Here is a 14,745-nt window from a genome sequence, read left to right on the forward strand (position 1 = left end):
GAGCAGGAGATAGGAGCAAGGACGACTTCAAAACACATAGCGCCCTGGGTCAGAGCTCATGTGCTCCTGCGGGGAAGAACCACATGCCCTGCAGTAGGAAACCAGAGTAAACCTGTGTGTGTGTGTGTGTGTGTGTGTGTGTGTGTGTGTGTGTGTGTGTGTGTGTGTGTGTGTGTGTGTGTGTGTGTGTGCGTGTGTGCGCATATATTCACATGTTTGTGGTGTGCATTTGAGAGTGCCCATTTGTGCCTTTTGAGCAAAGCAAGACCATGGAGGAGGATGGAGGACATGTGTGGGTGCTGGTGCGATAGGAAAGACCTTATTAATGAGCACAGTCTGGACACCAGAGAGGAACAGGGAGCTTTCTGTTAGAGAGGAAATCTCCTACATTCAGCTCACACTTCTCTGCTGTGACTCTGTGAGTATAGTAGTGTTTGTAATTATCTTTTCTTTAAATGTGTTGTGTGCGTGCAGCCGGGCATTGTTGCATTTGTGTTGACGTGTTTCGTTGAACTGTTTTCCAGTCAGGTTGTCGTTAAGGAGGAGCTGTCCCAGCAGAGAAAGCTTGCAGTTGTGTAGTTGTTATTGTCTTCATCTTCACACAAGGATTGCTCCGACCACGTACTCCTTGTGGACTCACAAACACGCACACATCTACCCAAACCCCCACCTTTGTGTGATAGTGGTGGCAGGGTATTCACTGCCTCCTGTAAACCATGTTTATGGATTATGGTCACTAGGGCATGTGGCTGCTGTGATTATGTGTCATAATAAAATTGGCACATGTGTTCAGTATTTCTCAAATAAATGTGTGACATCTTACAGCTCAGTGAAAAGAACGTGGGTTTATTAGAAAAAATATGTTTATTTAATCAGGACTTCCTTTCTTTTAAAAGTTCATATGTCAAAAATAAATTCTTCCTGATGTTTGTCATATTTCTACAAATTAAATCTTCTGTTTATGAGACGTTTTTTCTCGTGGTTGAACTGCAGCTATCTAAACTAGAAACGGTTGTTTACCTCTGCTTTGTTCTGTGACTGCAGTGGATGTTCTTGCAGTTTCATACTAATTATAGATATTGTTTTAGACAGGTAGATAATGCTGCATATTTTCAGGGGAGCAAAGAAAAACAGTTTCCATGTTAAACTCTGAGGGGATATACTGTTAATGAGGAAGAGTTATTAGAGAGCTAATAGGATTGCAGTATAATTTTGTCGAACCGCATGTAGAGATTAATTAAGAAAAAGCTCTATTTAACACTTATTTGAATCTAATTGTCATGTTAAACTTTAACAGAGAGCAGAATTTGTACTTTTTTGCACATCTTGAGGCACTTTTCTTTTATTGACCTTGGTGATATTGCTGCAGTTATTTTTCCTGCTCTCATTTTTCACTGGCACTTAGCATTTTTCTGTTCCACACTGTGTGTCGACTCTGGATCTTGTGAAGTCGATGTTCTTCCTCTCCTTTTCTCTCTTTACATTGTCACCCTGCTCATTGACCCCTGTCTTCATTTTCCTCCTCTCATCCTCTCTTCTTCTGTCTTTCCCCTTCACCTCTGCTCCCTACCCCTCCTCCCACCCCACCGCACCCCACCGCACCCCACCGCACACCAACTCCCCTCATCCCTCATATCCATCCTTACCCTCTCATGGGGAGGTGAGGCTTGAGCTGGCCCTAGGCCCAGGCCCATTAGCCCCAGCCTGGCAGCCATGTGCTCATCACCAGAGATCATTACACCCAGCCAATGACACCACTCTAATGCATCATTAATGATTGATTAACGAGCTGAGCTCAGCCTAAACGGGTGCATTTGTAAGGAAGAGCACCCTGTAATGGCTGTGCAAGGCTTCCATCTGCTATTTTTTACCATGTTTGTGTGTGTCTGTGTATTTTATTTTTAACAGTCTCTCTGTCTCTGTTTCGTCTCTCAGGTTGAGAGAACTGAGGACTGAGGAGGTGACTGCAGGGTAACGAGATGGCAGGGCGGGTTCTCTCGGCCCCGCTCCCTCTTCTTCTTGTCTTCCTTTTTGTCATGGTGGAAGTGCTTCCTGTGGTCCATGGCTCTGGCTACCTGTCTGGATACCGCCAGAGGTCTCGCCTGCAGAGGGACCGCCACTTTCGCAATGTCCGGCCCAACATCATCCTGATCCTCACTGATGATCAGGACATTGAACTGGGTTAGACATTTTCCTCCGTTAATCCTTCCTCTGTGTGTGTGTTGACTGGGTGTTTGTGCATCTGTCTCTCTCTGTTTGCTTTGTGTTGATGTCCCATGGGTATGGATATTCTCTCCATGTGTATCCAACAGCATCAGCAAGGGAAAGTCAGTCTAATGCTGCCTCTTGGCACCATAACAACTGGCCCACTCAAAGTCATGTGCTTCATTTGCCAACTCCTTCATTGCTGGCATAAAATGAGGGCGGCCTATGGCTTCCATTGTCCGGTTGCCAAACCCTGGCCATCTCCCTACCCGCTTAAGTCCTTTAGCGGCGTATTGGACTGGAGTGGCTGCATAATGGCCTCGGTGACATCCTTTGTCCTCCTGTGATCGCTAGTGAGAAGACTCCCATTGAAAAGCAGGAATTTATGGTCAAGCATCTGTTTCCCCAAACAATCACCATCAGCCTGAAAAGCTTTTGGTACACAGGCACTGTGTGGGTTACACTTTACCAAAAAGATTTATCCCCTCATTTTCTTTTCCCCTTCTTTTTCTCTCACCATGTCCATAATGGTTTTTGGTTTTAGCCCCTCATGCCCCATGTTTATATTTTTCACTGTTTACCCTCTCTGTTTTCCTTGATCTCTCACTCTTTTTTCCCCTCTCCAACTGCTTTATTTCCCTCTGCCTCCCTTGCCTTTCAATTCATGGCCTCTGAATTGCCTCTCACCCTCCTGTCTCTTCGTACAACCTCCCCCACCCACTTCTCTCTCCCACTCTTCTCTCCCAGGCTCAATGCAGGCCATGAACAAAACTCGGAGCATCATGGAGAAGGGCGGCACGCATTTCTCCAACGCTTTCTCCACCACGCCCATGTGCTGCCCGTCCCGCTCCTCCATCCTGACGGGGAAGTACGTGCACAACCACCACACCTATACCAACAACGAGAACTGCTCCTCGCCGTCGTGGCAGGCCCACCACGAGCCGCACACCTTTGCCGTGCACCTCAACAACACTGGCTACAGGACAGGTGAAGACTGAAAGTAGCATCGCACACGTAATTTCAGTTGAGAGTTTCACAGATTCTTTGGGGCTTGATGACAACATTAACATAATCCTGTTCCTCCCTCAGCCTTTTTTGGAAAGTATCTGAATGAGTACAATGGCTCCTATGTGCCCCCTGGCTGGAAGGAATGGGTAGCACTGGTGAAGAATTCACGCTTCTACAACTACACCCTATGCAGGAATGGAGCACGAGAGAAACACAGCGGCAACTACTCAAAGGTATTAGTGGTATTAATTCCCCTCCCTGAATTTACAGAAACATTCCCTGCAGTTGAATTTAAAGGAATTATTTCTAGGTTAGTTTTTAAGCATTGCTTTTAACTGTAACCATATGTTGTTATTGCTAAATACGGTGAGAAAATAATAGCATCACTTTTATATTTTCCAAACTCATATTTTTAGGTAAATGGGCATGATGTGATGACCAAGACTTTAAAACATTTTGATTTGATTTAATGGAGACAAGGTTGAATTTTCCCTCAGTATAACTAACCTGACATACTGTGAAAAATAATGAGTTATGTAGATTCAGATTGAAATACAGAATTATCAACCCTAGCTTTAATGGATCTTAAAGTCGGTAATGGGCACTGACCCGGCACAGTAAGAGCTTAACATCTGCTCTTTTACTCTCCTCTGTCACTCACTGAGTGTGTGATGGACAATGTCTCTCTGCTCCGCAGGACTACCTGACAGACATCATTACCAATGACAGCGTCAACTACTTCCGTATGTCCAAGAAGATGTACCCCCATCGTCCTGTCATGATGGTGCTGAGCCATGTTGCTCCCCACGGCCCAGAGGACTCCGCCCCGCAGTACAGCTCTGCATTCCCCAACGCATCACAGCACATGTGAGAAAATTTGCCTTGAGGGGCCAAAACAAACAGAACACTGATAATATTACCAAGCTGTGAGCCCTCAGATATTTATATCTATGATAATAATCTCACCTACACAAACAAGGGGGAGCAGTTTGATTAGGATTGCATTTGCTTACTTGATGTAAACCGATTTGGTTAATGTGGGACAAAGCTGACAAGCAAAAGGTGGAATCTTTACATTTTCGCTTTCACAGCTATTTGCCGGCATATGAGTCATCCTCCCATTCACGCTCCCTTTCATTTCATTTGACCCAGAATGACACAAATTCCATAATCTCAGCTCGATCTTATCTTCCCCTGCCTGCAGTACGCTGTTGGCAGCTGAGCCCTCTCCGCTGTCTGCCTCACCTCTTACAGTGTTTCACTCCGGTATATTTGGCTCATGTGTTGTTCACATTAGTGTTACTGCTGTAATGAGCTCTGCTAATTTGTACCATTTTGTCAGCCGTGATCGGAAAGGCATGATTGATAATGCATAGGTAATGAATTACGGTCACACACACACACACACACACACACACACAGACACATAAAACATTCAAGCCTTTGTCTTTCTGACCATCCATGCTTGTGACTGGCTGTATAGTGCGGCTGGCTAATGGCAGACCTGCTATTGGCCTCAAGAGACAGATCCAAGGCCAGTAATGAGACTGCAGTTTCTGCCCCCTCTCTCCAGCCCCCTCACACCCTCACCCTGCCTCATCTAATCCCTCTAGCATCATTAACCTGTGCCACACAGGCTTTATACAAAGAATATTCTGAAAATTCCGCCCCAGTGTCTTTGTACAAACTTTTAATTGCTCTTTCTCCATAAATTTGCTCTCCCTCGGGTGATGTTTTCCGAGCAAGCCTGCACTAGCTATTTTTCTCACTCCATCTCCCTCTGCCGTTATCATCCACATGAAGAGAGAGAGAGAGAGAGGCAGTAAAAGTCCGGCACTCCTCGGGTGATTAAGCTTCTTCTCACCTTGGCACCTTGCAGACGCTTCTTCACACTACATTAGAGCTGCCACTGTGGACCAGGCTGCGCGAGGCATTAGCATTTCTTAAAAGTCAAATCGATTCACTTTAAGTGTTAAATATGTTTCCTTCACAGATCTCATTAGCTATTTAGCAGTGTTTATTCTCAAATAATTAAAGTTCCACATGACTCTGAGTTAAATATTGATCGAACTGTGTTCCAACCTATCGATTGCAGTGCTTTGCATTTTACATGATTTATGTAACTTCCAGTTTAGCACTGTATAAACAGTTTTCTGGCTACTTTGGAAAGAAAGGATAAGAGCTGGCAGATAAGCCTGCTGTTACTCAGCACACATTGGTACATTTCCTATAATCCAATTTCCAGCATTAGAATATAGAAACTACACATACAGAGATGGAAAAAAAAACTGAGTACAAATGTATGGTGAGATACAATGACATACTGTGCTTTGATATTATCCTTTTTTTAGTATGTGAAAGAAGCAACAAAAATGTCATGTTTCCATCTTCTACCACCTTCAGAACCCCGAGCTACAACCATGCTCCTAACCTAGACAAGCACTGGATCCTGCGCTACACAGGGGCCATGAAGCCGGTGCACATGCAGTTCACGAACATGCTGCAGCGCAGGAGGATGCAGACCCTGCTCTCTGTGGACGACAGTGTGGAGAAGGTAGGACGGACTAGCAGCCAGATAGACATATGCTTAAACGCAGAAGCACACACACACGCTTAAACACACCAGACAAACTCACACTGTCTGACACCCTCAAGTCCTGGGAGATCTGTGCTTGTTCTGACTGTGACTGTGTAATGTATTCACTGACACACTTGGTAAATTGTTCAATCCCATTTTCCTTGAAACTGGCACAGGAGACTTGAGCTATCAAACATGTAGTAAAACTTTTTCCACTCTGTAAGTGTTTGATGAGTCGTATCTTCTGTAGGTGTATAACATGCTGGTGGAGACGGGGGAGTTGGACAACACCTACCTCATTTACACCTCAGATCACGGCTACCATATCGGCCAGTTTGGTCTGGTCAAGGGCAAGTCGATGCCTTATGAGTTTGATATCCGTGTTCCCTTCTATGTACGAGGACCTAATGTGGAGCATGGTGCCATGTGAGTGACTCCTCTGATATCTAGATGCTGTATTCAATGCCTTCAGACAAACTCCAGATAATTTCCTGACATTTTCCGGACCCATTTTCCAGAGTTCATGTCTGAAAGCGGCTTTATATCTGTGAAATGAATAAAAATGTGATCACTGTTCACTGTCCTCCTGTTTCCCCGCAGTAATCCTCATATAGTGTTGAATGTTGACTTGGCACCGACTATGCTGGACATGGCTGGTGTTGATATTCCGGCAGAAATGGATGGCAAGTCCATCCTCAAGCTGCTGGACACAGACAAACCAGTCAATAGGTGAACATGCACATCAGCTATTTTACTCACTCTCTTGGCCTTTAACAGACGCCTGAAGAATGACATTTAAAATGCTGCAGATTTGAGGCTATGTGCCAAGAAGTAATTTACCTGAACTTCACAAAGTTTTACTAAATCTCTGTTCTTGGTGTTTACTTGCACATAATGAAATCTGCAATCCAAATATAAATGTGTAACACCTTTTCAGTGCTGTACAAGGATGGCATTTAGAAAAGGACTGCAGGTTTATTCAGTGCAAATATCACTGAGTGGTTGGACAGGATTTTTTTTCTCTCTCATTTTCCAGATTCCAGTTGAGCAAGAAGGGTAAAACCTGGAGAGACTCTTTCCTGGTGGAGAGAGGGTATGTTTTATTGATTGACCTTTTGTGGGACATCATTCCAGGCATTGTCTTGTGGTGACACTAGACTCTTTGCCTTTGCTTGGGTCAAGGAAACTTCTCATGTTTTCCTGTCCTTTCAGGAAGCCTCCACACAAGAGGGCTGATGGGAAGGAAATGGCCCAGGAGGAGAATTTCCTGCCGAAATACCAGCGTGTGAAGGACTTGTGCCAGAAAGCAGAGTACCAGACGTCCTGCCAGCAGCCAGGACAGGTATCTGACCTGCAGGAGCCAAAAAAGAGTGATTTAATTAAGTTTGAGGGGAACAACATGGAGTGCAGTTTGTGCAGAGTGATAATTTGTGCTCTCAGAGCTCTATTAACACCAAAGTCTCTTTTTTAATCCTTTTTTTCCGTGTTTTTGAATATATGTACAGTATATAGAACCCTGATTTGTTAGAAATATGAATAGCAAGATTGATCCTATAAGAATATTGATTGAATATTTACTTCACTTAAGTTCTACAGATCTACGTTTCCTTGATGATAATGGTATAAAGTTCCCTTTTAATCAAAAGCTTTTTGTGGATTACCATCATATTTTCCTCTGTGTTGTTTTAGAAATGGCAGTGTGTGGAGGACCCGTCTGGCAAGCTGAGGCTGTATAAGTGCAAGGGCATGGCGAGTCTCTTTGCCCCACGTATGCAGGCTCTGATGGCCAGCGATGCCTCCCAGCTGTCCCTCACACCCAACGCAGACAGCTGCAACTGTGGTGACGTGGGTGTCAAAACATCAATCCTGAAGAGGAAGAGGCTGCTCACCAAGAAGAGTAAGTTCCTCTTGTCACTCGCATGCACCATTGTTCTGCTGGTTATTAATAGATGTGATTTTGTGCAGAAAGATTTCCTTTGAAATGTCCTTGCAGGAGTCTACAAAGGCTTGCCAAACAGGGACATTAATCTCAAGCTAAAATAGTCAGCTTTTGAAGTATTCATGAGACGAGGAGTGTGTGTCTGTGCTGCCATCAAGTGGTGGCCTTCACTAATAGGGCCTTGAGAGAAATCAATTATATCAATATTTTTTGGCACATGCTGGTCTTCACCTCTCATCACAGATCCTGATCTGCAGTATCAAAAACACAACCCTCTTTTTCCGTCTCATTCAGATTCTTCTGTCTCGTCTTATTCAGAGATGAAATCCGGTAAGGCTGTCTCTAAGAAGCGCTGGGCTCGTTCCGTATCATTTGAGCTGGATGGAGACCTGTATGCTGTGGACCTGGAGGACGGCTACCGACCGCTGGGATCCAGTAACGGCAGCTGGGCCAGAGACAGGAGGACCGGAGCTGAGAATGATGAGGACAATGAGGAGTTCAGTGGTATGGGAGTCACAGCCAAACCCACCAGCAGCAACAGACTCACACCACCCGCTTCTCTTAAAGTCACCTACAGGTGTGTGTGTGCGTGCGTGCTTGTTTTGATCTCCTTAGGACCTTTTTCCGCACAAACACTGACCTTGTCAGGACTTTTGGACCTCATGGGGACCAACTCCTGGTCCCAATAATGTCATTTCTGACGTCCTGGTTAAGGTTAGAGGTAACATGAGAATTGTGGATAGGTTAAGGTTAGTGTTAGGCATGAATTGGTCATGGTTAAAGTTACGAATAAGGTTTTGATTAGGCTGTCCACAATTAATAGAAATCAATGCAAAGTCCTAAGGATATACATCTGTGCAGTTATTTGCAATCCTATGAATTTAGATTAAATTCTTAGGGTGGATGGATGACTTTTATTTAAGTTAATGTTTTTTTTGCTTCCTGCAGATGCTCTATTCTTATGAATGACACAGTAAAATGCGATGGAGGACTCTACAAGTCCCTTCAAGCATGGAAAGACCATAAACTACACATTGAGCATGAGGTACTGACACTTTTCCTTCCTTTTTTAATCCCGCCTGTAAAAACCTTTTCACTGATGAATATCGTGTGTTTGTTCCTGTTGAGTTTAGATCGAAACACTGCAGACAAAAATCAAGAACCTGCGTGAGATCAAAGGTCACCTGAAAAAGGTGCGGCCAGAGGAATGTCAGTGTGACCCTCCCAGGTGAGAGTTGATCGGGACACAACACTGTCACCAGCAGCACAGCGATATAATCATATATTTAAACTGTCGCCTTTTGTCTTTTCAGTTATCTCCTCAAGAATAAAGACACTTTTAGGTTAAATGCAGGACGCATGCACTCACTGAGGTAAAAACGTACATTTTATGACACTAAATAACTGATTGATTTTTATTTCTTCCCGCAGTTTTATTATAACAAATGTTTGTTTTCATCAGAATGCCGTCCAAGCTAAAAAGTCAGTGGCTGCAGAAGGACCAGAAGCGCAGAAAGAAACTACGTAAATTCCTCAAAAGGCTCCAGAACAACGACACCTGCAGCATGCCTGGTCTGACCTGCTTCACCCATGACAACCACCACTGGCAGACTGCCCCCTTCTGGACAAGTGGGGAACAACATGTTGTTTTAGAAGAATATTATGTTGAAACTGTTATTTTTTATATTTTCCAGAGCAGATATGAGGAAAACAATATTTTTGGAATCCTGGTGTAATATCCATTGTTTTCCACGCTCACTCCTCCCTTCCTTACCCACTCCCCCTTCCTCTGTCCCTCAGTGGGTCCATTCTGTGCATGTACCAGTGCCAACAACAACACCTACTGGTGCCTCAGGACCATCAATGACACACACAACTTCCTGTTCTGCGAATTTGCTACTGGTTTCCTGGAGTATTTTGACATCAACACTGACCCATACCAGGTATGTCATTTGTACAGACACAAGCATGATGGCAATAACTTGTGAATAATAACTACAAAATGAACCGACAACATGATTGATGGTGCATTCCTGTGAGCACAGGGGGCACAGATTTTCCATAGTTCCCAAAGCCCTTGCTGACATTGTGTCCTTATTATTCCTGTAGCTGATAAATGCTGTCAGCACCCTCGACCGCAACACTCTGAATGCATTGCATCAACAGCTTATGGAGTTACGAGGCTGCAAGGGACATAAGCAATGCAACCCGGAGAAGGGTGAGAAAAGCTCCTCTAAGGCAAACATGAATTATTACTACGTCTCCTTTAATTCAGTCTGGGACTAATGTGAGCTTCCATTCCTTTTAGGAGGGAAGGAGCGAAGCTACTTCAGCGAATACAGGTATTTTCTTTTTCCTCTTGCAGCACAGCTGATTACTTTGTCAAACACTGCAGATGGAATTCATGTAACAATGTAAAATCAGAGAGGTTACAGACTCCCCAGTGCGTCTTTGGTTCTATTTTTGCTCAGTGAGTAATCTGGGGAGTCGAGAAAATGAAATACTGTGATTTTTGTACATAAATTGATCCTTTTTAAACATCCATGGTTCCTTGCTGTTGTGATCAAAGTCTATTCAGCATGCAGAAGCAAAAAAGGGCCAAAATATAAGCCTGCATTTCAGCTTTTGCTCTTCCCTTTTAGTAATGAAGCCTAATTGCTTGTCTCTGCTGTGCGTGTGGGTGTGTATGTGTGTCTGTGCGCATGCATGTTTGTGTGTGCCTCTGTGTGTGCGTGTGTGTGTGTGTGTGTGTGTTTTGTGTGTATATACCTGTGTGTTTGTCTACATGCACATGCATTTGCCCTGCGCGTGTTTACGTGCTGTGCATGCTTCAGGCCAGTTCATCGTCGAAAGAGGCCAAAAGTGAAGAAGCCTTCGTCCAAATCGCTGTGAGTTTGTCATAACCCATCTGTTCCTCTGTAGTCAGCCAAGCTCTACTCCTCTCTCTCTGTCCAGATTTCTTTTAGCTTGGTCAGATGACCCATCAGCATGCTGCCCTCACTCCATTTCACTGTAGCTTTGTACATCTCTAATTACAGTAACTCATCTACCTGCATTGCAAAGCTGCACCTTCACCTTCTTTTTCATTCACCCATCCACTCAAGTCAAATTCTGTGAAGCAATGCAGATGTGTCTCATTTTGTTGTGTTCTCAGTCCTGTTATTGTCATCCGTTCACACTTTTCCTCGCAGTGTTGGTCAGAACAGACCACAACTGGAGCCACGGTTTCCAGTGAACCCCTCAAGCAGCACATGTAACTCACAGCTCTGTTTTTCCCCTGCACAGGGGGCAGATTTGGGAAGGGTGGGTTGGTTAACCACCTGCATCCCACAACCAAGCACATCAGCCTCCTCTGGCAAAGGAAGGAGAAGGGAGGGAGTGCAGGCAAAAACCCAAGGACCTTGACCACACTTCGATGGACCATAACCTGAGATACCACTTTTCTCTACTCTGGGTTTTCATTTTTGAGAGAGCTGCTGTTTGTAGCCCTCACCCAGACAGAGGAGACGCTGAGACTGAGAGGAGGCGTCAGTTCTACCTGCCGCACACATTTCATACACATTTGCATCCTCTGTTAACCCCCAGCTGTCAGGACTGTTAACATCAACAAGATGCTGTGAATCAGGTGGGGGCAGTTTGGTATCCACAAGCCATTCAGTCTAACGGTACTGCTTGTAGATAATATATATCAGCTTTAATCAGTTTTCTTTCATGTCATGAGATGTAAGGTGGCAACGTGATGATACATGTCAACTCTGCTGCTACGCAATGAAGCCATGGCCTCATGATGTCTCTGTGGCACATGCTTAATCATTACTGCTTGGACATATTTCTTCCTCTTTCCTCTGCACCAACGTGTCTGCACATGGAGGCGGCACAGACTTTTCAAACAGCCGCCAGTAACAGACTCTTCTAATCGTTTTGTATTATAGTTGATCTTAACGCTGATGAATGTCCTTTAAAAGCATCATCTTCCTCAACGCTGTGAGATGTGGAGACCGCCACACCTTGTACAGCCCTACACTAACCACCGTCCCACAATAATACAACCCAAACCTCCAGAAGATGTGTCCACTGGCAGAATGCGTCATTACTAGTGAATGCCGTTTTACTCCTTTGCGTTGTCAGTACCACACTGTAGAAGTATCCAAAAAGTTTGTTCAGCTTGCTATACATGGTGCTACAGAATAACAACACAGATACAAAACCTTGCTGTACAGTACAGTACGTATTTGAATGTATGTTGTGCAATTAATATAAATGTTTACAATATTTTTTATAATACTGAAGAGGCAGACCTCATTGTATGATATGAGCTGACAAGATGAACTTATAGTAAGAAATGTAGCTTGAGAATGTCATTGCCCTCAATTTGTATGTTTTGTTCTTTCCTTATTTACATGGGAAAAGCACTTAAGGGGTTCACTGTGAAGAGAAGCGCCATGTACATTTCAATGGATGTTAAGTTTACCCTGTTCCGGAGGAAAAACACAACAGTGTAATACTTATTGATGTGAATTTTAGCTAGCTGCCTTTGTTAGCTTCTGTGACTTTTTTTAGCAACTATTTCCATAGACCTGAGTGCTGATAGTAATTGTGAATAAAGTGTTGTTTGACCATAAATACGACCCGACTATTATTCTGACATAATGTTGGCTTACTTGTGTTGCTGTCCAGCAGGTGTCTCTGTCTGCTTGTCCACAGGGTTACATGGTTTCTACATATCACTAGTATTACTACAGTGGAAAGACAAGTTCTTATCATCATGAAAGAGATAGTTTAGGTCTTCAGGGTTTTAACTGACTGAGTCACGTGAGAATACGTCGAAAAATCTGCATATCTTCTCTCTGATATTCAAATATTAGTCAAGGTGTGTCGCCTAGCAATGCTTTTCCAAAAAAAAAGAACTACAGGAGATGCCAGAATAAAACTTACCCAGTTGATGCATATCAATATGCATATCTCATATCACATTGTTTTTCCATATTAAAGCCAGAGCTTATGATAGACAGAATTTAATTACTCAGTCAGAAATTACTGTCTATAGCCATGAAGTACAACATTTTCAACAGGATTATAAGATAAACTTTACTGAATAAAATTAAACTGAAAATTTAATAAAATACAGAGAATATTTAGATTAATAATATAAACCGCTTACTGCAAACGGATATTTTCTTTGTAGAGAAATTAACATGAGAAGAGTGGAGTGGCACAGTATAATTAAAGTTATTCTGGTAAAAGAACATTTAGAATATAAAGTGAAATAGTACTGGAACGTTTGGTTCATGTAAGTGCAACTGAAGTGGAGATTACTCAAAAAAGATATATTTATTATATCACTTTTTGAACAAATCCTTGCAGTCATCCATCACTAAGAGAGATGTCTGAACCTGCTGGAAGTCCCTTATTATTGCTCCAGCTGCTGCAGGGGGACAGATGAGGTTGTCCCCTCAAAAAGAAATGTCTGACATGACAGGTGACAGTTTGAAACATTTGATATCCCATCATGTGCTCTGATCAGTCAACTAAATGGTCCGAGTGAACGTTGGCTCCCACTCTCTGCAGCCAGCTATGGGAGAGGGGTGAGGAGGAGAGGGGCGCAGACTGGGTGACCCCCCCACACCGACCTCTGACTCACGTGCTGAGGCGGAGACCCATATGGGATTCACCAGGAGGGAGAGAGAGGGGGAGAGAGAGACACGCTCACACAAGAGAGAGAGAGAGAGAGAGAGAGAGAGAGAGAGAGAGAGAGAAAAAGGAGAGAGCCACACACACACAGAGAGAGAGAGAGAGAGAGAGAGGGGAGCGTCTCGTGCAGCTCACTTCGCACACGGAGCAGAGCCGCCGCGCGCTAACAACCAGAAACTTAACAAAAAACTACTTATAATTCTTCTTCTCTCTCTCCGTGTGCGGCTCGTTTACCATGTGAAGAAAATGGCCGGGACAAGGTAAGACGCCTCTCACGTTGAATTTCAAACCGATGAAAGAAAAAGTTGAACAGGGGGAAAGTTTGAGGAGCTAAACGCCGCCGGGAAGCTCCGTGAGGGCGGCTAGCGAGACAGCTCCCTCCCTCCAGCAGCACCAGCACCGGGCGATGTTACACCCGGAGAGACATGTTAGTGAGGAGTTGTTAAAGTGCAGGAGGTGGTTGACCCAGAAAAAAGCAGCAATAGAGCGAGTTTGGTGAAATTCACACTGTAATGTTTCTGTTGGTGTTTCCACTGTTGTTCACTGTGTTCACTGTGTGACCGCCGGGCAGTTTTAAATAAAGACTGGTCTGTTCTGTGTGCTGCTAGCATGTAGCTGAGGAGCAGTTTGACACTCAGTGAAGTGGAGCCTTCATTGACTGTCTGCAGCAGAGTTACATCAGCTGAAGCTTATGGGGGATCTTAAACCTACTTTCCACTTTCCTCGTGTTCCTCTCATCTTTTAAATGTTTCCCTCAACGGATCCACACTTTGGTTAAAGTCTCTGTTGTGGTTTAAACACCAATAACCCAAACGGAAGGCAAATGTTCCACAGCCCATTTGTTCCTCTCTTGTTTTGTTTTTTTACTGGTTGAAGGCACCAGTGCTCGTGTAGATTTAGCTACTGGTTTGATCTGCACATGCTGGATTTCTACAGCATCTGCTCTGACTGCAGATGTACATCAGAACTTTGTTTAGCTTTAAGCTGTTGCTTTAGGCAGATGGTTTGCTTTAGTCCGCACCTTCTATTTAAAGCTACTGGGATCTATAGAACAAGCCCCCTCAGTTCCCCTCAAACTGTTTTCCTGCACACTTTTCAGATGAAGGCTTTTTAGTGCCTGTGACTTCATATATAGTGAGGACTTATAAACTGAAGCTTCAGGTTCCTACTCCTGAACAATCCTGTACAATGTGTTATCTGGGGAACAAGCTGCTGGTTGTCATCATTTATATCGCCTGAAGCTGTTAGTTTGCCACACAACGCCAACCTGGCTTACTGGGTGCGGCACCCTCCCTGTCTGCCGGCCAAGCTGGTGCTCATCCGC

The 14,745-nt window shown here is 44.1% G+C and overlaps 2 protein-coding genes across 8 annotated transcripts in view; both read left to right on the top strand.

Annotated features, from left to right (window-relative positions):
- sulf2a (sulfatase 2a) overlaps positions 1-12,353 on the top strand; it is a 35,065-nt gene extending 22,712 nt beyond the window's left edge. For 3 of the 6 annotated variants that reach the window (XM_035153169.1, XM_035153173.1, XM_035153171.2), the window contains 20 exons: positions 1,936-2,181; positions 2,953-3,192; positions 3,295-3,446; positions 3,911-4,080; positions 5,617-5,767; positions 6,042-6,217; positions 6,392-6,520; positions 6,828-6,884; positions 7,004-7,133; positions 7,481-7,688; positions 8,025-8,307; positions 8,679-8,775; positions 8,864-8,958; positions 9,044-9,103; positions 9,193-9,359; positions 9,531-9,673; positions 9,840-9,948; positions 10,039-10,072; positions 10,565-10,618; positions 11,016-12,353. In XM_035153169.1, the coding sequence (XP_035009060.1) occupies positions 1,980-2,181; positions 2,953-3,192; positions 3,295-3,446; positions 3,911-4,080; positions 5,617-5,767; positions 6,042-6,217; positions 6,392-6,520; positions 6,828-6,884; positions 7,004-7,133; positions 7,481-7,688; positions 8,025-8,307; positions 8,679-8,775; positions 8,864-8,958; positions 9,044-9,103; positions 9,193-9,359; positions 9,531-9,673; positions 9,840-9,948; positions 10,039-10,072; positions 10,565-10,618; positions 11,016-11,046 (2,688 nt within the window). In that variant the 5' untranslated portion in view covers positions 1,936-1,979 and the 3' untranslated portion in view covers positions 11,047-12,353. Of the gene's footprint in view, positions 1-219; positions 419-1,935; positions 2,182-2,952; positions 3,193-3,294; positions 3,447-3,910; positions 4,081-5,616; positions 5,768-6,041; positions 6,218-6,391; positions 6,521-6,827; positions 6,885-7,003; positions 7,134-7,480; positions 7,689-8,024; positions 8,308-8,678; positions 8,776-8,863; positions 8,959-9,043; positions 9,104-9,192; positions 9,360-9,530; positions 9,674-9,839; positions 9,949-10,038; positions 10,073-10,564; positions 10,619-11,015 lie in introns of those variants that run through there. The other 3 variants (XM_035153174.2, XM_035153175.1, XM_035153176.1) reach the window with 3 other exon arrangements.
- A 1,113-nt stretch (positions 12,354-13,466) lies between these two features.
- Positions 13,467-14,745, top strand: part of arhgap46a (Rho GTPase activating protein 46a) — a 30,817-nt gene continuing 29,538 nt past the window's right edge. The window contains exon 1 of one of the 2 annotated variants that reach the window (XM_035151552.2): positions 13,467-13,681. In XM_035151552.2, the coding sequence (XP_035007443.1) occupies positions 13,668-13,681 (14 nt within the window). In that variant the 5' untranslated portion in view covers positions 13,467-13,667. The remainder of the gene's footprint in view (positions 13,682-14,745) is intronic. The other variant, XM_035151551.2, reaches the window with a different exon arrangement.

This window comes from Hippoglossus stenolepis, chromosome 3, assembly GCF_022539355.2.
Source record: "Hippoglossus stenolepis isolate QCI-W04-F060 chromosome 3, HSTE1.2, whole genome shotgun sequence".
Taxonomy (NCBI): Eukaryota; Metazoa; Chordata; class Actinopteri; order Pleuronectiformes; family Pleuronectidae; genus Hippoglossus; species Hippoglossus stenolepis.